The 24,268-nt window shown below is 34.9% G+C and overlaps 1 protein-coding gene across 1 annotated transcript; it reads left to right on the top strand.

Moving 5' to 3' along the window:
* Window positions 1–18,066: 18,066 nt before the first annotated feature.
* On the top strand, window positions 18,067–19,948 carry LOC149151201 (uncharacterized). The gene has a single exon (XM_089440781.1). It carries the CDS (start codon window positions 18,211–18,213, stop codon window positions 19,486–19,488), a length of 1,278 nt encoding a protein of 425 aa, XP_089296907.1. The 5' UTR covers window positions 18,067–18,210; the 3' UTR covers window positions 19,489–19,948.
* Window positions 19,949–24,268: the final 4,320 nt, after the last annotated feature.

Below are 24,268 nucleotides of genomic sequence, written 5' to 3'. Positions count from 1 at the left end.
ACCAATCTAAAAAGAGTTCTTGGGGTGGAACTCTTCATGGAAGGAACATAAGTTAGGATCACTGCACTGATCGAGTTGGAATACAGGATTCTGTGCAAATTTGGAAGCGAACCGATTATTGCTTGAAGAGAAGGTTGATGAACTGCTTTCCTATCTTTGTCTGGGCGGATGGCTGCTTACGAATGTGTCCATTTTCCGTTGCTTGAGTTCAGACATTTCGGTGGCCAAGTTCTTGAAAAGGCAAGTGAGGGTCCTAATATCAGTTTCTTCCTTGTCTCCACCCTTGCTTGCTGTTTCTTGGGGCTTTTTGCTCGCATCCTTGGAGTCTTTTGTTGATTTGTCATCCTTGATGACTCCAATTGCGTGCAAGTATTTTTCAACAACAATATCATCTTCACAACTTTCTGAAAGTGTTGGCTTCACAGCTTGCTTGACGAACTGCGCAATGGTGGTCAGCAGTGCAGACATGTAATAGTCAACAGTGATGGAGTCATGAGGTTTAGTGTTTGTTGCAAATTTGTTCAAAATGTGCATAAACCTTTGATTGAAGTCTTCCACTTTCTCTTTGCCCTCCATCCCGAGGCTTCCCAATTCCTTGAGTAGCATAGCTAGGGTCTTTTCATCAGTAAACATTTCGAGGAACATACATTTGAATGAACCCCAGTTCAGTATGAATTTGGGTGGAAGGCTGTGATATCATGTAGCTGTGCAGCCGTCCAAGGTACATGGGAACAATCTACATGCTACGTCGTCATAACATACCTCAAGGGTCTACAGTTGTCTAAGTGGTCTTCTGCCTTCACGGCGTTGTCAGGGTTGAACTTAATGTTCATTCTCTCAGATCACTTGGGAATATTTTGCACATGAGTCATCCAATCAAGATTTGGGTTAGCCATCTCTTTGTCTTCTTCATCTTCTTCCTCTCCTTCAGAATTTGACGATTCTAGATCTGAGTCTATCTGTTCGTCTTCGCCTCCACCTCCTTCACTACCTTTCCTTTGCCTTCTATACGAGAGTTCGATCCCAAGATCACAAGAGTGCCTTGTTCGTCTTCAAGGAAGATTGGAGGTTCCTCTCCATTTTCAATAGCTTCCTCTAGACCTTCAAGCGTGGTAAGGATTGCATCTTCCACCGATGATACAACAAATCCTATGGGAGTGGCTTTTGGCTTCCTAGATGTGTGTGGAAGTTGATGTACGCCTGGGATCAATCCGATTTCTTTTGCGAACTGGCAAGTGATGGGACGGACAGAGTGAAGGTGTTGATATGAAATCTCGTGTTCAATTCTAGGATGTGAGGAGTAACCAACTGAAGAGTCGTGTGAGACAGAGTGCGAGTTACTGCCTTGACCAGATGATTGATGAGTGAGTGTGAGGGGAATTGTAGCCATGTACAATTGGTTTCCCTTCTTCTAGTGCCATAAATGTTGATGGTGTTGGACCCGCTAACATTCAGGGGATCACCCCGGTATGAAGTCCCAACTAGACCTCACACCGTTTGGTATGGGAGCCCCATCCAGTATGATGGCTCGGTTGCCATTATCTTAAGGATTTGCCTCAAATCTTGTTTGTCAGCACAAGAGAGTGGTTTGCTTTGTCCTTGAGAAGTGAGGTTTGCGTGCCTAGTGGGTGTAAGTGTCACTTGTGTCAATGGTTCTTTCATTTTCAAGGGAGAGGGTGAGAGTGGGTTCCAGGTCGATTGGGAGCATTCCCAACATTGCTAGGAACACACAACACAACAAGACATGCACAACTTCCAGTGGATCAGTCCACATGGATGCGGTAGTCACAACATATAAGGTGAGATAACATGTACAACACTCATGGAGCAGTCCGAACAAGTGCAACGATTGTTATAGAAAGCTTCATGTGAAAGTTTTGTCTAATGTCCGAGAGAGAAGTCTACATAGGCGAGACAACATTAACAACATATACAACACATTTCCATTAATAGGTTATGTATTACAACAAATGAAGCAATTTAGATGTAGAACACAAGTTAAAGCAACATGAATTACAAGTGTTAAAGAGATGTCTTACAATAACTACAATACATGTGTGAAAATGTGTTGGCCTATTAGTAGGCTTCTGAATTACACCATCGTTACACCATACATCACTAACCCTGAGTGCAAGGTGTTGGAGCCACTACTTTCTCCTCAAAGAAAATATTACAGATTCTCTTGGCTATGTGGGAGGACTTGAGGTGAAAAGTCCCTTCCATGTACAAATGAGGGGGTATTTATAGCCAAGGGTGAAACTGACCCTTGTGGTTGTTTGACTACCCTCATGACCATTTGAATTCCATGACTCTTCGACTTACATGACTCTTTCTTCAACAAGTGGGTCCCTTGGACTTCCATGTTACATCACATTGATTTAGAACAAGCCCATAGTGGAGATGTAGGCGACATGACTCATGACGTGACTCAACATGACTTGACATGACAATGCTGTTACATTCGTGCTGCTGTTGGAGTGCATGTCGAGTTATAGTGTTGTTAGATGATGGATGTCTTCATGGTGTATCATAGCTTCACCTCCACATGGCGAAGTGCACAGAGTCTTCGATGATCCTTGGTTCGCTTAATGAAGCTTTAGCATGTTGTTCCTTGCTTACATGTTGGAAGGCTTGACAGGTTCATTTGTTCACAAAGGTGCATGCTCATTGCATTCGCCCACTTCACATGCTTCATTCGTTCGTCCATTGGCGAACCTGTCATTCTGCATGTGCTCTCTTCATTCATCCCATTCATCATCTTTCCATGTTTTTTGGCATACGTATACTTGCAGTCACTCATGACGAGACGACATCAAATCCAAAACCTCCTAGTCTGCCATGACACATGATCATTCGGATGTAGGTGAATGGGAGAGGAAACAAGGCTGTGATGTGGGATGATGGCTCCCAACAACTGTCGATGAAAACTTTGCAAGGGTCACTGAGAGATGGAGACATGCAACTTGAGTCGACAATGACTGTCTGCAAGGTTTGGATTGGCTGGGAGGTAAAACTGCACAAATTTTGGGAGGAACAGTCCAGGCTACTGGAAGGCAAGGTGGGCATGCTCTACGCATTTTTTAGAATGAATAGGCAGCAGGGTTGGACAACCAGATTTGCGCAATGTTCTAGAGGAACGGGCTGGGCTGAATAAAGGGTTAGCAGGCAGGGATTGCGCAACTTTTCTGGGGAACTGCCAGAGAGACTAGCAGCCAAAACTGTGAAATTTCTGGAGGGAACTGCCAGTTGGCTACTGGGGTCACTGGTAGCCAAAAATGTGCAATTCCTAGAGGGAACTGGTAGTCTACTGCTAGTAAGGAAAACTGCACTGAGGTCGGGAGGCTGGCCTGCTAATCATCTCTGTACAATTTCTGAGTTGAGCTGACTAATGGGTAGTGGAAGTCCTGCTCATGAACACTGCGCAATTTCTGAGATGAATAGTTCGTCGACTGTCGGGATGACTGATTGGGAAAATTGCGCAATGAGGGAAACAGGGACGGGAACTTGGTGTCTGTTTGGCCTATTTGTGCAATTTCCTCAGTCAGTTGAGCGGGTGAAGTCAGTGGCCTTTGCGTAATTTTCGAGGGTAGTCAGTCTCGGGGTGAATGCTAGGTCCGACCGTCCGGGTGGCCAACATGAGAGTTGATTGAATTGCTTGCGGGCAGTGTAGCTTGAAAAGAATAGCTTGGTGCTTCTGAGCTATTATGGTTGACAGTCGATCGAGTCAATGGCAGGGTGATGGTCCGACTATCAGAGGGGAGTCAGGTCGTAAGATCCTTGAGAAAAAATGGCTAAGTGTGTGAACAATTGAAATATGCATAAGTGATCATACAAACACACACTCGCATGACTTGACGAAAAAACGAACAAACCATCCAGACACACATGTTCAACAAGACTGACTGACGGTGTAAGAGACAAGCGCAACACTCATGATTGACCATTCATTTATCGAGACAACGCTTGCACAACAATGAATGTGACTCTGTGCGTGAGTACGACAAATGATTTCATAGCGAATACAACAAGCACATACCAAGCGAAGACTTTGATCATAACCAAAACATGGTCATAAGAATGACTCAGACATCAACATGCAGAGACTTGAATGCAATGAATCAAGCAAGGCAGATGTAAAGACTCACACGAGCTCATGGAGTGAACCCGAGTGTGTGCCATCATCAAGTGAAACTCTTCAAGGGAGGCTTCGAAATTGGTGCAGGCCAAAATTTTGTAGGGTGGTTGTAGCCGCTACAACAGGTTCCTCTAAGAAATGTTATACTAGGCTAAAAAATTGACTCTTGTATCCCCTTGAGGCTAAGTATACCTTGGCCTCCTCTAGTCACTTAGACAATGCTTGAGAAACTTTCTGCTAATTCAACTTCCAAGACAACTAGGTGGCTAATTCACCTTTCCCAAAGAAGAAAAGCACCCCCTAATATGATTTCCCCTATTACTAAAGAAAATTTCTCTTTCTCCCTTTTACAAGAAATCAAAGTAATGGTCTCTTCCTGTCTATTCTCCTCCTAAGGGTCTCTAAGGGTGAATTTAGGCACAGGTAAACAATTTCAAGGTAAGATGATCAAAATTTAGTAGATTAGACCCTACCCCTTGGTCCTTTAACCCTAATTTAACATATAAACTAAAATTAAAGGTTTTAGATCAATATTTCCCAACACCATGCCTCATAAGGTCATAACCACTAAGCTAAGTTTCTTGATCGACCATAAGTCATTTTCAAAGGATGTAATAAAAACGATGATATTCGTTCTCCTCTGCATTGCTCCTAATATCTAACTCAAATTATCGTGGGTTCCAAGATCATCATTTTTACCTCATCATTTCTCAATATAATTGTTAGTTTACAAAAGAGCATCACAATTCAACATGCAATACATAGAGCATCAAGTAACATTCCACTAAGATTTATTATAAAGAAATCATAAGCTAATTCAATGATACAAATCCTTGTCAATTAATATAAGAAATTGCAAATATTGGTATCCTAGCTAAATGATGTACATAAGCACATGAAAATCATACAAAATTAATATTATCTCAACATATAATTTTAGTATCCACAAAACTGATAATATTCACAAGTATAATAAGTTCCCAAAATGCGCGAGTTAACAAAAATATCCTCCATCAATTGGAAGGGAAAAAAATATGCATGGTGCATACAAATGGAGTGTTACCACCCCCTTCCATAAAAGGATACATCCTTTGAGTTAAGTTATTTTCAAATAGGTAACGATCGATTCCTTTCATTTCTAAGTCAAGTTTCCATGTATCATTTCCCTTATTATAATGTTGCCAATGAATCTTGACCTTGTCAGAAACTCTTTGTTTACATTTCATTGCTTAGTTCCAACAATCAATTGAGTGTTTCATATGGAACTCCATAGTGTCTTTCTTCTATTTAATATCAAAAACTAAAATGTGGTTTGGATTAGGCACACATTCCTTAAGTGAGGACATATGAAATGCATTATGAATATTCAAGTGTAGTGGTGAGGTTAATTTATAAGTAATTATACTAATTTGTACCAAAATATTGAAATGTACATAATATATCTAAATGTGATTTCCCTCTATTTCTTGAAATGTAGGGAACTCCATTTTGGTTTGAAGTTTAGTTATGATATTTTCCCATCAATGCAACTTTTCTGTCTATCATGTTATTAAGCTAGCAATGACCTCCCCAAATTTTTCCTCCTTTTTTAATTCTTTTTTGGAAATTAGGGACCCCTTTTTTTCTAATCTTGAAGATATTGATATTTCATGGACTTTTGCTTGATTGAATGAGTTCAAATTTTGGGTTATAAACAACTATTTGATTGAATCTCTCTTCACTTTGTCGATATTGTCTTACCCTTATATCCATTGATTTTCATTGATAATTCTAGCATGGATTATGACTAAGCCACCTTCTCTTTGAGCTCATGGATTTTGAAGTTTAGGTAAATCTTGATTTTCCCCTTGATATCTTCATCATTTCTTTGATTTCTTGAAAGTTTTGTATCTTTTTCATCTTTTCATGTTTCTTCTTCTTACTATTGGACTTGTACATGCATTATTTTTCACTCAAAAGCATAATTTTCTCTTTCCCACAGTGCACTTGAGCTCCATCCTTAATTCTATGGATTTAACTTCTTTTAACTTATCCATTTCTTACTTGTGCTAATCCTAAAAATGACAGTCTATGTGTTTCTCTATTATATTATTGATCCATGTTGTTGTTGTTGTTCAACAAAAGACTTCTTATTTCTTAATATTTCCTCTAGAAATGGTACCTATGCATTTTGTTTTTTTAATTCATTCTGAAATTCATTGACCATCCAAGAATTAGCATTGGAAAAAGCTCCCAATTCTAAGGCTATCTCCATAACAAATTTTCTAACTCTAGCCCTTCAACATTCCAACCATGACATGTCTTAATGATTTTTCTTCGAATCTCCCTAATTTTGTCTTCTTTGGTCTTCCTTTGATAGTTCCATTCCTAGAGATACTAAAGAAATAATCACCAAAGGGTACTACTATTTCCTCTAAAGGATCTAATTTATCCAAATCAAGAATTGTAGGCATCTTTTTTCCATTGGGGGTAGCAGTTGGTGTAGCAGTTTTGGTTGATGTACTTGTTAAATCAATTTCAGAATCTTCAACCATAATAGTTTAATTTTGATTTGTTTCTATCACAAGTTTATCACTAACCCCTAGAGTTTGCAATCTTGTAGACACTTCTTCTTCAGAAGGCTTATACTACTCTTCCCTACTTTGTTCAATATTCTATGTACCCTATGTAGGTTCTTCCTTTCCTTGTTCATCCTCCTTTAATTCTTGAGTAAGTTGTTCTTCTTGATTGCCTTCTCTATCCATAATCCTTTTCTTTATTTATTGAAATGACATCTGTATTTCTCTCTGAAAGGCCAATAACTTTGTCTCTTCTTGATTATATTCAATCTTTTCAATTCTTTTCAAGGCATCCTCAAAATCCTTAGCACCTTGAAATTCATATCAAAAGGACAATTTAATGATGATAATATTGAGAATATGATACTAATTTACAATGGCTTTTGAAAAATTCTTCTAGGTCATGTCATCTAAATTTTTCACAGTGAAACCAAATATCTTCATGTCGCTTTACCTCCTTTTTTCATGTTTGGTATTCAATAAAAGCATAAATTCCAAGATTTAAAGGAAAGGAGGCTATATTTTCATTGAATTAATTATAAGACAATTAATGATACCTATAAACACGATTTGGAATGCTATTTCTCTTAATGCTAATATGGTTCAAAATCAGCATATCTATTGAATTCTAAAACTTCACATGAGGGTTTTGAGTTTGGAACTCTCCACATAGATAATACATGAGAGGATTTAGATGAGTTGTATGTGTGTGATGTTCTACTCTCCATTTATATGATTGGACCTCATTTTAGCACTAAAATTGTTAATAGTTGGAAAGATTCTTCCACTAATAAAAGATGAGAGTTTCCTAATGACAGATCCTAAGTAGAATGCTCTTGTTTGGTGTAGCAACTTCCGATCAATGTGTGGGCTTAGTTAGCTACCTAAATAATTGAAATCAATTTTAATATTATTGTTATTAAACTATCTTTTCCTAATGGAATTAAATATATGTTTATCTAAACTATCATTATTAATTCTAAACATCCTAGATAGAATCTTATATTAATGAGAACATAAACAAGATAAATAATAAATTATTGAATCAAAATAAATAATTTGTTAATTCAACACGATCTTAAATATATATGAATATTGTTTTCAAATAAATAATTATTCAAAGAACAAAACATCCATTTGCATATCCAATGTAATGACTATTTGAAGAACTTTAATAATTAAATGGAAAATAAATTTCTCATTTATGAAGTCAATGATAAAATTATACGAAATTCAGAATAATTTAAGATATATAATATCATGCATTCAACTTTTAAAGTTCATCCAAAACGTTGTGAGCCTTTCATTCTTTCATTAAAATTGATAAAAATATATAGGAATGAATTTAGAGTGTTCTAGCCCCCCTCCTCCCTCCCCTCCTCCCTCTTTCACTCTAGAAAGAGTCCCCCTTTTAAACCACCCGTTGAATACATTTTTTACAATCTCTTTCTTCCACCAAATTGTTCCAAAAGGGATATTGGTTACTTTTATTGTGTTTTTATTTCACCTTCTTTTTCTGTAAAAAATTTCCTATCAGAGGTATACATCATTTGTGAAATAAGTGGTGGATTAGATTATCCAAGATTAATTCACATTGATAGATCTTTCTAATAATTCTTGCACGTTTCTTATTAAATATGGAAAAGAAAAAATATATTTCTTTGAATGGTTGGCAAGTGTTATTAGAAATTATCTTTCCGTATTTCTATCCCATACACTCATCTCAATGATTTTCTCCATGCCCGCATCCACTTTGTTAAGCCCTATATTTTTAAATACCATATTAAACGTAAAAATCCTTATTAACCCATAGATATTGAATTATTACATTTCGCTATTATGTTGGTCAAAATTTTTCATTGTACCATTTTATTATAATTGTACTCTTTGTCTACTATTTATACACATGAAAGAGACCTAGTCTTAGGATTGTCAAATATTGTCGTATACATTGTATTCATTGTAAAAGGTGTTACTCTTGAAGTAGTATGTAATTGTTGGTTTTTGATCATTTTTAAGGCACATATTCATAACATTTTATATCATAGCTATGATCTTGGGCTTTTGTTGCTTCGAATGAGTCATATTGGTATTTTTTCTATAAATTTTTTTGGGGATGTTTAGATACTGAAATATTGAGTAGGTACAAAAGATATATCAAGGTATGTCTAGTAAAAATTTTGTATTTTTTTCACTATACTTTTATAGATATACTATATGGAAGTAGGGTTTGTGAATGGTCATAAAATCAATTTCAAACTAGTGATTTTGGAATTTTAGGTATAACATTTGTTTTGAAGATTCAAACCATCAAATATTGATAATATTTAGAGAACATCTCAATATATTTTTGATAAAAAGTTTAAATTTTTGTCCACTATAATTTTGGAGATATTCCATGTGGAAGTTAGGGTTTGTGAATGGTCCTAAAATCAATTTCAAATCAATGATCTTGGAATTTTTTTAATAAGCATCTTTATGGGATACTTCAGATTGTGAATTTTTTTGATATATGAGGAGACATATATAAGTACCTTAGGTAAAAATTTTAGAACTATATTTAAAGAATTTGACATGTGGTAAGCCTTACAAATTCTTTCCGGAAGAGGTTAAAAATCAATAAGTTTTAAGAAAGTTATCATAACTTTCACTTGGAACTTTAAATTTTGGATAGACCTATAGAAATATAGATAAGACATATCAGAGTATAAGACAAAATTTTAGATTATGAAGGGATAAAATCTCAAATATATATCAAGAAAAAGGTCGATGATCCAGATAGTCTCCAAATTAAGGTTTTAAAGTTATGAAAGTTATAAGTGACATAACTTTTGATTATAATATCCATTTTTTATGGGTGACTGGAAGTTGTGATAAAGATGAATACTACTATTATTTTCTTACATGTATCTAAAGCAAGAATCAAAAGCTACTACACCAATTAAACCTCCTGAAGGTTCATCCATGATTCATGAATAAACAAAATACTTTTAGAATTGGTTATCCACATTGGAAATTCAGTTTAAGCAAATAAGTGATGTTGTGAAGGTTGAATTTTGAGAGGTGAAAGGATCAGTTGAAAACATGGAATAAAATATGGGGAAAGTAAGGAAAATCTTAAACTGGAAATAATGGATGAAATGGAAACAAGAAGAATGAAAATAAGGAAGAAATTAAAATATCCATGAATTAAAACAAGGAAGAAATAAAAAAATTATATTACAAAATCTTCGAGGAAATAATGAAAATAAGGAGAACAATTGTGTTGGAACTCAATCAGATACAAGAAGTATTTTATCACAATTGGAGAGCACATATATTGAATCATAGATTCTTAATCATGATTTTTCAGTTTAAGATCCACATTCTCAGGTCTTCAAGTTAACACCAAGGAACTACTTCATTCGAAGGATTTATATGAAGAAGTTTGATGGTAATGATACTATAACATGGATATTATAGATGGAGCAATACTTTAATATACACCAAGTGACAACCTTACAAAGGGTAAATATTGCATCCATGTTTTTAGAATAAGATCAATTTGTATGATATCAATGGATTTTTGAATGGAAAAAGGATTATATTATATCTTAATCCATTTTTCTAAAAGAATTTATAGGGCATTATGGTGATATCAAGAACAATGCATTCTTTACTCAATTGGTAAATATTTGATAAATTTTTTTAATTACAAAGCACATTAAACAATTCCAAAAGTTGAGTCATAGGGTAATGAACATTTCAAAGGGTAATGCGTTAGACCTTTTGACGGGAAATTTAAAGGAAATACTTTGTCTCTTTGATCTTAAATCCATAGAGCATGTTTTTAGTTTGGCCAAGAAAGTTGAATGTAAAAATTTGGATTTTAGAAGAGTGGTCACTAATAAGTAAAGAGAACATTATGCTCCCTTTGCTAACTTCACTCAACCAATAATTTTGACACCTCAACAAATGGAGGAAAGAAAAGAAAACATGATACGTTTCAATTGTGACAACAAGTACAATAAGGGGCATAAATTGCATGACAAGAAATTATTCTACATATACTGTGAAGAGGAACAAGATCAAGTGGAACAATCACAAGACGTACAACTATAAGAGTCTACTCCAATAATATATTGTCATGCATTCGTCAACATCCATGATCCACAAACCTTTAAGATAGGAGGATATATAAAAAATACAAAGGTAATAATGTTGATTAATTCAGGTAGTACCCATAACTTCATCAATTACAAATTGGAAGAAACTTCTCAAGTGCCTTATATATCAAGCATTAGAATTTCAAGTAATGATTGTAGATGTACTTACCATAAATTGTTCAGGGAAGTGCCATAGTATGAAGTTGAATACGGGGGAGTATTTTTTGGATAGTTCCATGATTGCAATCCAAATGGGTGGTGTTGACCTTGTATTAGGGGTCCAATGGTTACAATCATTGGGAATAGTGGCCCTTAATTTTCAAGATATTTTCATGGGATTTTCCTCAGAAGGAAAGGAAATTGAGCTTAAATGTATCTAAGAGAAACGCTCTAAAGTGATAAGCTCTAATAACATACAAAATTAGTAAAAAATATACACAATGGTATAATTGCATAATTGTTTTCATTAGATGTTTAAACACTTTTTCCTCTATTCTAGTGGATCTCCGAAAAGTTATCAACAACATTCCAAGGTATTTGAGAGATTCCTAAGGGTTTTCTACTTGCTCAAAATCATTACCATGTTATTCATTTGCAATTTGGAAGTGCAAAACCTAACATCATTCCTTACAAATATCCATATGCACATAAGAGTGAGATTGAGTGTATGTTTCAAGAAATGTTAAAGGGTGACATAATTCAACCTAGCAAGGGTGATTTCTCTTCACTAGTGATGAAAATTATAAAAAGGGGTGATTCATAGGATATGTGTCTAGATCACAAACAACTCAACAAAATGAAAATGAAAGATAAGTTTCCTATTCTTTTAGTTGATGAATTATTAGACATATTTCATGGAGCTATTTCCTTTACTAACTTGGATCTCTATTTTGTATATCATCAAATTAGAATGAGGCAAGAAGACATTTCCAAAACAACCTTTAGAACACATGAAGGTCATTATGAGTTTTTGGTCACGCCATTTGGGCTTACTAATTCACCTTCAACATTTCAAAGCTTGATGAATTCTATTTTCAAACTCTTCATAGGAAATTGTGTTAGTATTTTTTGATGACATACTTATTTGCAATAAATATTAGGGAGAACATGTATAACACGTTGATAGGGTCTTAACACTATTGGAAGAGAAACATGTATAACATGTTGACAAGGTCTTAACACCATTGGAAGAGAAACAAATATATGCACATCCTTCCAAGTGTACCTTTGGGGATCAAGAAGTGGAATATTTGGGTATGACATGAATGTGTCAAAGTGGACCTTAACAAAATCAAAGGTATTGGGGAATGGTCAATCCCCAAGACCTTGAAGAAACTCTGAGAATTCTTAGGATTGAATAGATAATACTACAAGTTTGTCAACTATTATGGTCAAATAAAAATACCTCTAAAAAAATTAGAGAAGAAGGAACCATTTTCTTGGACTAAAGAAGCAACCAAATATTTTGAGAAGATTAAAGAGGCTATGCGTACAACTCTTGTCCTAGCCACAAATAAATTCACAAAAACCTTCATTGTGGAGTGTGATGCCTTAGGCCCGTTGAAAATATTTTTTATTATTGATGTCAAAGATAGGAGGAGAATACAAACGTTAGAGATAAATATTGTTTGGATACCTAAATTTTCTTGATGTCCTATTTGGATACCCTATATTTGAAGGATATTTTTTTTTACTTTAAATCCTTATCTCAAATCGGATCACAATATATATGGTGTAATATACTATCCTTACACATTTACAATGGTATATGGCACTCGCTATAACTCCATATAAATGAGAAGATATGGAATATTCTATCAGGTTAGCCCAACCAGAAAGTATAGGACGTCCCAACCAGTTTTAGAATTTAGCCCCATAATTGAACATAGAAACACTATATACAAAGGATAAATGAGTACATTTGAAGATAATCCAAGCAAGAAAATATCCCATGTGCACAATAAAAGATGGGGAATACTCTTGGGGTCTTAAAAGTGGAGAAAGCATGTGATTTGTGGAGTGAACAAGTCATCTTGGATTTTTTTCCATTACTTTTGTTCTGTGATGTTTCAAACAATGAAACTTAGAGGCTATAGAGGAAGTTATGCAGAAACATATGGTAGAAATTTCATAATTTGGTTGTTGTAATTTTAGAAATATGATATAAGGAAGTTAGGATTCCTAAATTCTTATAAAATTTGCTTCAAACATGTAAGCTTAGAATTTTCACTATAATTTATTTTTTGGCATGTTTTATACCATGAAATATGGAAGTGATAGAGAGGACATACTTATGTACATGTGGTAGAAATTTCAGACTTTGGTTCATTGTAGTTTTAGAGATATGCTATGAGGAATTTAGGGTTTCTGAATGATCTTGAAATTTACTTCAAACATGTGAGCTAAGAATTTTCACTATAAATTTTCTTCTAGGATGCTTCCAACTATGAAAAATGGAGATATATGGGAGAAATTAGTGACACCCCTTTCACTACCCCAAATTTTGTAATGTGAAATTAAGAACATATCGCTGTTGTTGTATTTTCGTTGAGGTTAAAATCTTCCAAACTTTGCAAACTTATTCTTTGATCTCGCAACAAAATATTGAGATTTTTTATTGTTGGGTTTAGTGTCATTCTTGGCTTTCAATCTTGTTTCTTCTAAAATACACAAAGGCCAAATCTCATTGAAGTTTGGAGTGCCCTTTCTTGAATAGATGTTGGTCACAAAACTACTCCAATATGAAGGTAGAGCATTGAGTACACAAGTAGTTAATTAAGAATCAGATATTACTTCTCCAAGCCCTTGTAGTTGATCTTTCAATTGTGAGATTTTCACAAGGTATGAGGCCAAGTCTTCATCTTTTGACAACCTTGTTTTGTAAAGTTGATTCCTCAAAGATATTTTCTAACCTATAGTACTAACAACATATAGTTTTACCAATTTGTCATAGATTCCTTTAGATGTGCCCAAATTTACAACAAATGGGATAAGATGATCTTTGATGGACTTAATGAGAACTATTTGGGCCCTAACTTCTCCTATATTATACTTGGCCAATTATTGAGTCTTGTATTTATCTAGTTATGTAACTTTTCCTAGAACATGATCCATAACTTCATTTTCTATGACAATCAAATCAATTCTCTTCTTCCAAGCTTGAAAGTTTGATGACCCATTGAGTTTGTTTCCTTCCTTACAAAATGATGCCATTTGATTTGAACATTGAGACATGGAGAGTAATAAAGTACTTACTTGTCAAAGGAGTGACATGCTTGATGATGATGCCCTCAAGTACCTTGATGCTTCCAAGAATTTTGATGATTCCATGAGTCTTCAAAGATGTCCTTGGATGATGACTTCAAGGATGGTTGGTACAATAGTATCTTCAAGATGCTCCAATGATGAATGATGATATTTCCAAGAATGTAGATGATCCCAAAAATCTTGATGCTTCTAAAGATATTCAAGGATGTTCTTGAGATATGTCTTCTATAGAGAGGCCTTCAAGTTGCAATGGTGACTTCTTGAATGAAGATGAGCGAACGAGAGCCTCCAATGATAAAGAGAGAGATGGATAGCTGATTTAGTAGCCTTTCGTCAATATGAATGATGGTTTTTTGTCTTCTCCCTTATTCCTTTTGTAAATGATGTCCTCCAAAGTAGCTAGGATGATTGTTGTAGAAATGTCTTCCTCTTATGCTAACAGAAGTGATATTTAAGCTACCTTCTCTTGAACTTAGCTCTGATACCATGTTGAGAAATCAATAAGGCAACATATTAGGGTTGATTTCTTTTTACTTTATAATTGCTTGTGAATATGTGTTGGCTTATTATTACTTTTATTATGTTCTCTTCATCAAACAATTACCAAAACATAAACCATGAAGATGAAAAAGACAATGAACACAAGATATATGATCCAAGCCAAAGAAAAACCCCACAAAGGGGAAAACCAAACCAATCTTCTCTCCAGGACCTCCCACAAGACCCAACTCAACCCTCCTCCAAACCTTCCTCAACCAGATCAAACCCAACCAAGTCAAGAATAGTCAAATCTCTTCAAATTTGATCAAACTGTGATTTTCAGCCCTTGCAACAAATCTAAAATTTTTGGCCCATGCAACTCTCTGAAATTTTGCACATGTGACAAAAATTAGGGTAGAAACTTTGCACGTGTGGCAAAATTCTGTGTCCTTTGACCTTCACTCTCTCTCTTTTGGCTTTTTCTCTTTTTCTCTTTTCTTTCACTAGTTTTCTCTCTCTTCTTGGCACAAAAATCAAAGTTTTGAGTGAGTGAACAAATGAGGTTGAGTTGCACTATATATATACACATCCAGGAGGTCAAATTGTCCCTTCTAGGGCTGATTTGTCCAGTCAGGGTTGACTTGGTCTTGTGGGTGACAAAATGACTGTTTGACTCAAATATTTTTTTTTCCCTTTTCTTTTCAAAATTCCAAATGGGACTTGAATTAAGAACAATAGATTGACTCATGAAAAATATTCTTTTGACTCAATAAACCCTAGAAGCATGAAGAACATGCGTTACTAATGAAATAATAATAATAATAATAAAATCTTTTTCTTCTTTTTCTTTTTCACGAAATACATGATGATACAAGTACAATGATAATTACGAAGACCAGACCTAGCTAGTTACATGTTCCAACAAAATAAATTCGAATCTCCCTTCTTTATTTCCGAAAAGGCATGCTTCCTCACCACTGTCTTGTTTTCCTGCACCCACATCCATAAGCTTGAACATACATTAATCAAATCATATCTAAGTCTTTCCTCTTGAGACATTAGAAGTGTATATTTCCTAAACTAGATTCTCTTCCATAATTCATTACCTTCTATCACCCATCTCCACCATATATTCCCTCCAAAAGCAACACTTAACATTTCAGAATGACATAAACCCAACCCCCGCGATAGTTTGGGCTTGACCAACTTTTCCCAAGCAACCAAAGACCATCTCTTTTCCTTATGAGAACCCCACCAGAGGAAATCTTGCCACATTGTCCTAAACTTATTATAGACAACTTTTGGTATCAACATAACCAACATTTGATAAATTGGAATATCCTGTAGTATAAACTTGGTTAAAATTAATCTACCTGCTAAATTCAAGGTTTGGAATGTCCAATTATTGATTCTATTCGAGAGTTTATGAAGAAGTTCCCACCAACAAGAAATTATTTTTGGGCTTAAAACTAATGGTACCCCAAGATACTTTGAAGGAAGACTGGTTCTTGAAAACTCCAGTACACATGCTAATTGACATCAAATCAACTCCTTACAATTGAAAAATACTATACTAGTCTTCTTGTTGTTAATGAGGGTACATGAAGCTTCCATGAAAGTTATCAGCATAGAACAAACTTCTTTGACTTATATGAGGTTGGAAGGCCAAAAAGACAAACACCATCAACAAATTGTTGATGTGTCGGAATATCTTCACCAAAAAGACACAAACCCTTAATCTTTCCTTTAGAACAAGAATTTGAAAAGAATTGGCAAAGCCCTTCCATAGCCAATATGAATAAGAGGGGAGACAAGGGATCACCTTGCCATAGCCCACACTATGGATTGAATGTGCTGGAGGGAGACCCATTAATCAAGATTGAGAAAAAGGGTGAGGAGATAAGAGAACAAATCCAAGAAATCTAATGCGAAGAAAAACCAAATCCATCAAGAACTTGCAACAAGTAATTCCGACTAATCTAATTATAGGCCTTAGCATGGAAAATTTTAGGGGCTAATATTGGCAAGTGGTCTAACTTTCCATGATTTTTCCAAAAAAAGTTTGTCAATTTCCATTTTTCATAAAAATGGTTCACCCAAATTTCACAATATAAAATTATTTTGGCTTAAAATTCGCCAACCTCATATATAGAGTATATATAAAATCATTATAAATTTGAATACTTTTACAAATACATCAATAAATTTTTTATAATTGGCATATTAGGGACTAGTGACATTCGCCAATGTTTTTAAACTTCCAGATAATTTTCTATCCTTAAAATTTTCCCTTAACCTTAGAAATATCTAGCTTTATCATCATACCCTATTTCTTTGAACGCTTCCATAAATGAATAATTTCTGAAGTATAATAATACCATTAGAAATATTCCTTCTCTCCACGAAACCTGTTTGTTCTACGAAAACAAGTTCTTTTAATAAAGGTTTCAAACAATTAACAATCACCATAGCTATCACCTTACATAATGCTACATAGTGCTAGGATCTTCTAATATGACAACCTGAGAAATCAAAGAAATAAAAGTTGCATTGAGGCCACCCAACATTCACTGAGATTTTTGGGATTCTCCACCACCTCATGAATTTCATTTCATAAAAAAGTCAAACAAACCTTCAACAAAATTTGAAGGCAATCCATTTGGGCAAAATCTTATTAATATCTCACTGTGTTATATGAAGGCACTCTTAGGATATCCGATCAACTCCTCTTCTATTTCAGAATGTTGCAGATTCCTCAATCCATCTCTCCCAATTACTGAGAAAATCGATTTGAGTGATTACGTTGCAGCATGGATTTATGGAAAAATTAGAATTTTGCTCACCCTCTTTCAGCGACTGAACTCTAGATTCCGCTATAGTATTTCTTCTTATTGTCTTCTCAGCTCTAATTTATTCAGTAATTTCCTCCGACACTAACTCAGAAATTCACCCTTCAAGAATCATGTGTTACTGTAATTCTTGCATTTACCCCTCCAATTTCACTTTCTCTTTGAAAATGTTTCCAAATGTTTTTTTATTCCATACTTTAACTTTTAAAGTTTTAATTCTTTACACTGATTGGTTTGGTTCGAAACACGTCGACAAAGGTCTTTCCTTATGTAATTTTCGCAAAAGTTCTGCTTGCAACTATTATGGATCACAGAAGCCTCAATTCAATAAGTGTAATCTTATTCTTAATATACACAGAGATATATATATATTATTAAAAAATCTATCATCTAAATAATTAAATTAAATTAAAATTCCAGGAATATCTATATTAATAAAATTATTCTATTGAGATTATATGTATGATCCAAATGATTAAATTAAATTAAACTTTTGGAAATTCTGTTCCAAAATATACATGTATCATAAGTTAAAGTCAATAACATTCACGTTTCTTCCGAGACTTCACCTTTTAAAGTCAATAACATTTACCTTTCTTCTGAGAATTTTCCAGGAAACTGATGGGGGACAATTAGGAAGTCGTGGCTGGCGCAAAAATAAATGATTAGATGAAATTGTTTGGAAGTGCAGGCGACCATTGTCATCCAGAACAGAGGAATGAACATACATGGAATTCGCATTGGATGTAGCAGATCATGCCTGATAAGGAACGAACATGAAGATATTGAAACGACACTTTGTAGTTTTCTCCTCTCTGCTACTCTTTATCATTATCCAATCCTTTGTAGTCTTCCATGTCCATCTCACCTCAAATTCCATTTCTGATACTTACAATGCCAGTTTCGCCAATCGCGTCCCCACCAAAATTCGACACAGAGAAGCCAATGCCATCCTGTACGTCCTCCGAGAAGAGACTCGGCATGTTCCTCTACCAGTCGTCAATGGAACCTCAGAAACGAAACCTTCAAGAAAGTGGGTGAAGCCGGTCCCTAGCTTAGAGCAGCCCCCTTTGAAAATGAGCCAGCAGGAGAGAACTAAATGGTTCAGGAAGAGCTTTGCCAGCTTCAAGATCCTCCACTCAGATTCGCTGTCGCGTCAGTTCTCCGCGAAGGTGAAGCCTTTCTTGAAGCCCTGCAAGATGCAATTTTTCATGACCTGGATATCGCGGATCGAATCCTTCGGCTCTCGGGAGCGGCTATCGATAGAGAGCGTCTTCAAGTGGAATCCGTCGTGCTGCCTCCTCATCATCTCCCGCACGATGGACTCCGAGGCGGGGGAGCAGATTCTTCGGCCTTTCAGAGGCCGAGGATTTCGTGTCATGGCGGCAGCGCCCGACCTCCGGTACCTCTGCAAGAAAACACCGGCAGAGAAATGGCTGAGAAGGGTGGAGAATGGCGATATCGACCCCGGGGAAGTCTCCTTCGCACAGAATCTTTCCAACATCCTACGCCTCGTCGCTCTTTATAAATTTGGCGGCATCTATATTGACGCGGACGTCATACTTCTGCGAAACTTTTCCAGCTTAAGAAACGCCATCGGAGCCCAGACCAGGGATCGCCAAAGTGGGCGGTGGAATCGGCTGAATAATGCGGTTTTGGCGTTCGATAAACGGCATCCTCTGCTATTCAAGTTCATACAGGAGTTCGCCCTTACGTTTGATGGCAACAAATGGGGTCACAATGGTCCTTACCTTGTCACTCGAGTTGTCACCAGGGTCGCCAAGCGGACAGGCTATGAATTCCAAGTAATGCCCCCCATCGCGTTTTATCCGGTGGACTGGAGTCGAATTTACAGCTATTTTATAACTCCCAGTGACAGGGAACATGTTCAGTGGAGAAATGCCAAGATTAAGCATTTGGAAAAGGAAGGTTATGCAATCCATTTGTGGAACAAGCAGAGCAGAGGGCTAACTGTGGAAGAAGGGAGCATTATGCATCATATCTTCAATATTAGCTGTATTTTCTGCCATTCTTTACTTGAAGGCTCTAAATAAAGGAATTTAGGGAGAAGGTGCTCTTCTCCTCTTCCCCCTCCTCCTGTACATTTTATTTTGTGCTGTCCACGGTCATGAAAGTTGGATTATGGCTTTCATTTGTGTTAGGAACAATGATGATTGCATTTTCAGATATTTCAGAGCCCAATGATTCATTGCAATGATGCTGTAATGGGGAATTCTTGAAAGTTGTAATAAATTGTGTATTTTATGATAATAGCATGGGGCAGTGTAGGGTACAAAATTTGCCAAAAAACAGCCAGATATAGATGAGAATTGTCGCCTCCAAGCAGTAGAAGAAATTAGGAATTTGATATTGGTGTTATAGTGTGAGGAATTTGATGCTGCTGCTCATGGATATTTGTGGATTTCTTCCTTGATGTTATTGGAAATTGCCTCCTACTTTTGTAATTCCTGTACCAGAAATGAGTTTCCAGAGATTATTACAAATTTGTAATTAGTGTTATGGTTTGAAGAGTTTGATGATGCTGCTATGGATATTTGTGAATTTCTTCCTCATGTTATTGTTAATTGCCTTTACTTTTGTAGCATAGGTGGGTATTTTAATTGATTTCCCTGACAGAAATGGGTTTCCAAGAAAACATTAGAAATTTGTAATTGGTGTTATGGTGGGAGGAACTTGATGCTGTGGTTCGTGGATAATTGTGGATTTCTTCGTGGATAATTGCGGTTTTTTTATTAGGTGCGTATTTTTATTGATTCTGGTGCCAGAAATAGGTTTCTCTATGTAAAAGCTTCAAAGTGGTTTGGGAATTGAAATGTTATGTTGAGTAATTTTATGTTTGTTAATATTATGAAATGTTAATTTTATGGAACGGTGTGAAATTAAATATAATTTTTTTTATCATTAGAATTGGTTTGTTAAAACATTTTTGTTATTATAGATTATAAGTTTAATTCTCTAGACATTTATAAAACGTGTTTTTTTTATTAAATTAATAAAAAGTAAAATAATTGTATTATAAAATTTAAATTATCTATATTTTATTTAATTATTTTTATAAATTCAAAACATAAAATTTAATATATATATATATATATATATATATATATTATATTTAATTAATTAATTAATTAATTAAAGTATTACTTACAAATTATAAATAAATAAATTATATTCAATATTATAAATTTTGAACATCTAACTAGATAATAATAACTTCTTTAATACGGCACACATCTAACTAATAACTAATAGCTTTTTTCTTCAATATTATACACATTTTTAATAATATTTTCTTTCCATATTGTACACCTTTAATAATAATTTCCTTAATACTATACACATCCAACTAGCTTTAATAATTTCCTTCAATGCTGTACACATTTAACTAATAACTTCTTCAATATTGTACACATCTAACTAAAAAAACCAATTATGTATTTTTTGGAAATAAATTATAACTTTATTGTTATATATACCTAACCACAACTATCTTTAATAATTTCATTCAATGCTATACACATCTAACTAATAACTTCAATATTGTACACATCTAACTAAAAAGACCAATTATATATTTTTTTGGAAATAAATTATCTTTAATAATTTCATTCAATGCTATACACATCTAACTAATAACTTCAATATTGTACACATCTAACTAAAAAGACCAATTATATATTTTTTGGAAATAAATTATGACTTTATAGCTATATATACCTAACCAAAAAAATATTGTTAAACTAATCCTAAGTTTAAAAAGGATTAGTTGATTAGATATGCATTTTTTCTACCTAGTGGAAACTTTGGTGTAATGCTAAACTCATTACGTTAAATATTTTGTACAATGGGTGTATGGACATTTTAATTAAAATCATTGGAATAAATATTTACTTTCAAAAATATCTGATAAAGTTTAGTTTTTCTATTATATGAAATTTTAAAATTTTAAAATTATATATTTTAATTAAAATGAGGAATATAATTTAATTAAAATGATTGGAATAAATATTTATTGAAAATTTTAAAAATAGTAAAATAATTATAAAAAATTAAATATTTTTGTCAGATCAGGAGGTAACTCCTCAAAAACAATTCATTGTTATTCATTCAGGTTGGTCTTTATTATATACATAAGGGAGAGACTGTTCATTTCATCTCCCGGTGACTCTTCATATTCTCTATTATTTATTTACATCAATTTCAGTTATTCACCCAATCCTGATGATTAGGTGTCAACATTCTCCCCCTAATCTGAAGGAATGTTGGTGAGTCCAATCATCGTTCTGAATCTTTCAAGCTTTTCTCTTCCAAGTGCTTTGGTGAAGATGTCTGATTTTTGCTCATTAGTGGAACAATGGTGGAGATGGATTGTTTTGGCCTCAACATGATGTCGAATTAGATGATATTTAGTATTGATGTGCTTTGTTCGATTATGGAACTTTGGGTTCTTGGCCAATTTTATTGTCGAGGTATTGTCAATCATGAGTGGAGTCAATTGTACTTGTTTTACCTGCAAATTTTCAAGAATTTTCTTGAGCCACACAATTTCTTTTTTTGCCTCAGATGCTGCCACATATTCTGCTTTTGTTGTGGAATTTGCTAGAACTGATTGTTTGTGTGATCTCCAGGAGACAGCTCCTGATCCAAGGCTCATAGCATATCCTGAAGTAGATACCCCAGTTTCTTTGTCTCCATCGAAGTCTGAATCAGAGTATCCAATCAAGCTGAAGTCGTCCACTTGTGTATGCTTGATTCCAAATTCTTGAGTTCCCTTCAAGTACCTTAGAACTCTTTTTGCAGCAGACCAATGTCCCTCACAAGGCTTTTGCATAAACCTGGAGAGGATTCCAATAGCAAATGAAATGTCTGGTTTGGTAGTAGTTAGGTAGTTGAGACTTCCTACAAGCTTCCTATACTTTGTTGCATCCTCAAATTCTTTTCCTTCAATGGATGTGAGTTTTAAGTTTTGTTCCATTGGAGTAGTAAGAGGATTGAATTCTGTCATGCCAAACAGGTTCAATAGGTCTCCAATGTACTTCTTATGAGAAAGGAATATGGACTTCGGATGTTGAGTTACTTCAATACCAAGATAGTAATGAACATAGCCCAAATCAGTCATTTCAAAAACTTTCCTCAATTCCTTCTTTATGGATGCAATGTAGCTTTCATTGTTCCCTGTCATCAAAATATCATCTACATACACCACAAAATATACAACTGTTTTGCCAAATTTCTTGACAAATAAAGTTGCAACATCAAGATCATAATGTTTGAAATTGAGTTTCAGAAGATGCTTAGTTAGTTTTTCATACTAGGCTCGCGGTGCTTGTTTGAAGCCATACAAGGATTTCAAAAGTTTTCATACTTTATCTTCATGTCCTTTCACAAAAAATCGTTCAGGCTGGGACATAAAAACATTCTCTTTTAGATCTCCATTCAAGAAAGCAGTTTTTACATCCATTTTATGGACTTTCCAATCGTTCTGAGCTTCTAGGGCAAAGAGTGTCTGGATGGTAGCCCATTTTACTGTGGGGGCAAAAGTCTCCTCATAATTGACCCCTTCCTTCTGTGCAAAACCTTTTGCCACAAGCCTGGCTTTGTGCTTGTCAAGTGAGCCATCAGCTTTATACTTGTTCTTGTAGACCCACTTGCAGCCAATTGGTTTGGTTCCTAATGGAGGATCAACCAGCGTCTAAGTGCCATTCTTTATCAGGGCATCATACTCCTTTTGCATCTCTTCTTTGCATTCATCATGAGAAGTAGCTTCTTTGAAGGAAGTTGGTTCGAAATCTATAGACAAATTCAATTCAAAATCATAAGAAACATCCATATCAACAGGTGAATTAGAGTCATCTACATCACCTCCATTTTGCCGGTTTGAATTTCTAGTTCCTGTCTTTCCAACTTCATCAGGATGAACACTTTCAAGTGTCTTTGTCAGCCATTTTGGGGGACCTTTCTCAGATGGTACAGGTTGCTCCATTGATTGAGATGGGACTGAATCAAGATTGAGTCTCCCAATTATATCAATCACATCACTTAAAGTATCATCCGTTGTTGGAGTTTCATGCGGGGGAGAGAGTGCTTCAAAAGAAGATTCCACAGGTTGATCTAGTATAGGAATCCCCCCTTCAAGATGTGGAATCTGATTATCAAATTCTTGAAATGATTTTGCATTTACGAATCTATCCAAGCGATCAAGTTGCTTCTCAACAACATTGTCAGTTGTGGATGTTTCAAGAAAGATTACATCTCTAGATACAACAAACTTTTTATTGACTTTATCATAGAGATGGTATGCTTTATAGGTCTTTGAATACCCCATGAAGATACACTTACGACTTCTTGCACCAAGTTTGTTTCTATGTACCTTTGGTATCAAGGCATAACAGGTGGAACCAAAGACCCTGAGATGCTTTACCGAAGGAATGTGCCCATACCACATTTCATAGGGAGTCTTATTTCTGATAGCATTAGATGGACATCTATTCTTTATATATACAACACATAGAACTACATCAGCGCAAAACATCAATTTTATATTTTTCAAAAACATCATGGAGTGCACCATATTTAAGATTGTTCTATTCATTCTTTCAGCTACACCGTTCTATTGGGGATTATAAGGCACAATTGTTTGATGTTTGATCCCATGTTGGTGAAGATAGTTTTCAAATTCATTTGAAGTTTATTCTTTTCCATTATCAGTGCGAATAGAGACAATATGAGATTGTGCATCATTTTCAATCCATGCATGAAAGTTCTCAAATGTTTGAAAAGCATTAGATTTGTTATTCAATAAATAAACCCAAC

The sequence above is a fragment of the Pinus tabuliformis genome, chromosome 9 (genome assembly GCF_031772625.1).
Source record: "Pinus tabuliformis cultivar Carrire ecotype Pingquan chromosome 9, CPIR1, whole genome shotgun sequence".
NCBI classification, from domain to species: domain Eukaryota; kingdom Viridiplantae; phylum Streptophyta; class Pinopsida; order Pinales; family Pinaceae; genus Pinus; species Pinus tabuliformis.
Note: the sequence above shows the minus strand (reverse complement) of the source record. Positions and strands in the feature narration are given on the sequence as shown.

Excerpts from the sequence above, each read along its gene's own strand:
- LOC149151201 (XM_089440781.1), top strand. The coding sequence starts at position 18,211 with ATGAAGATATTGAAACGACACTTTGTAGTTTTCTCCTCTCTGCTACTC.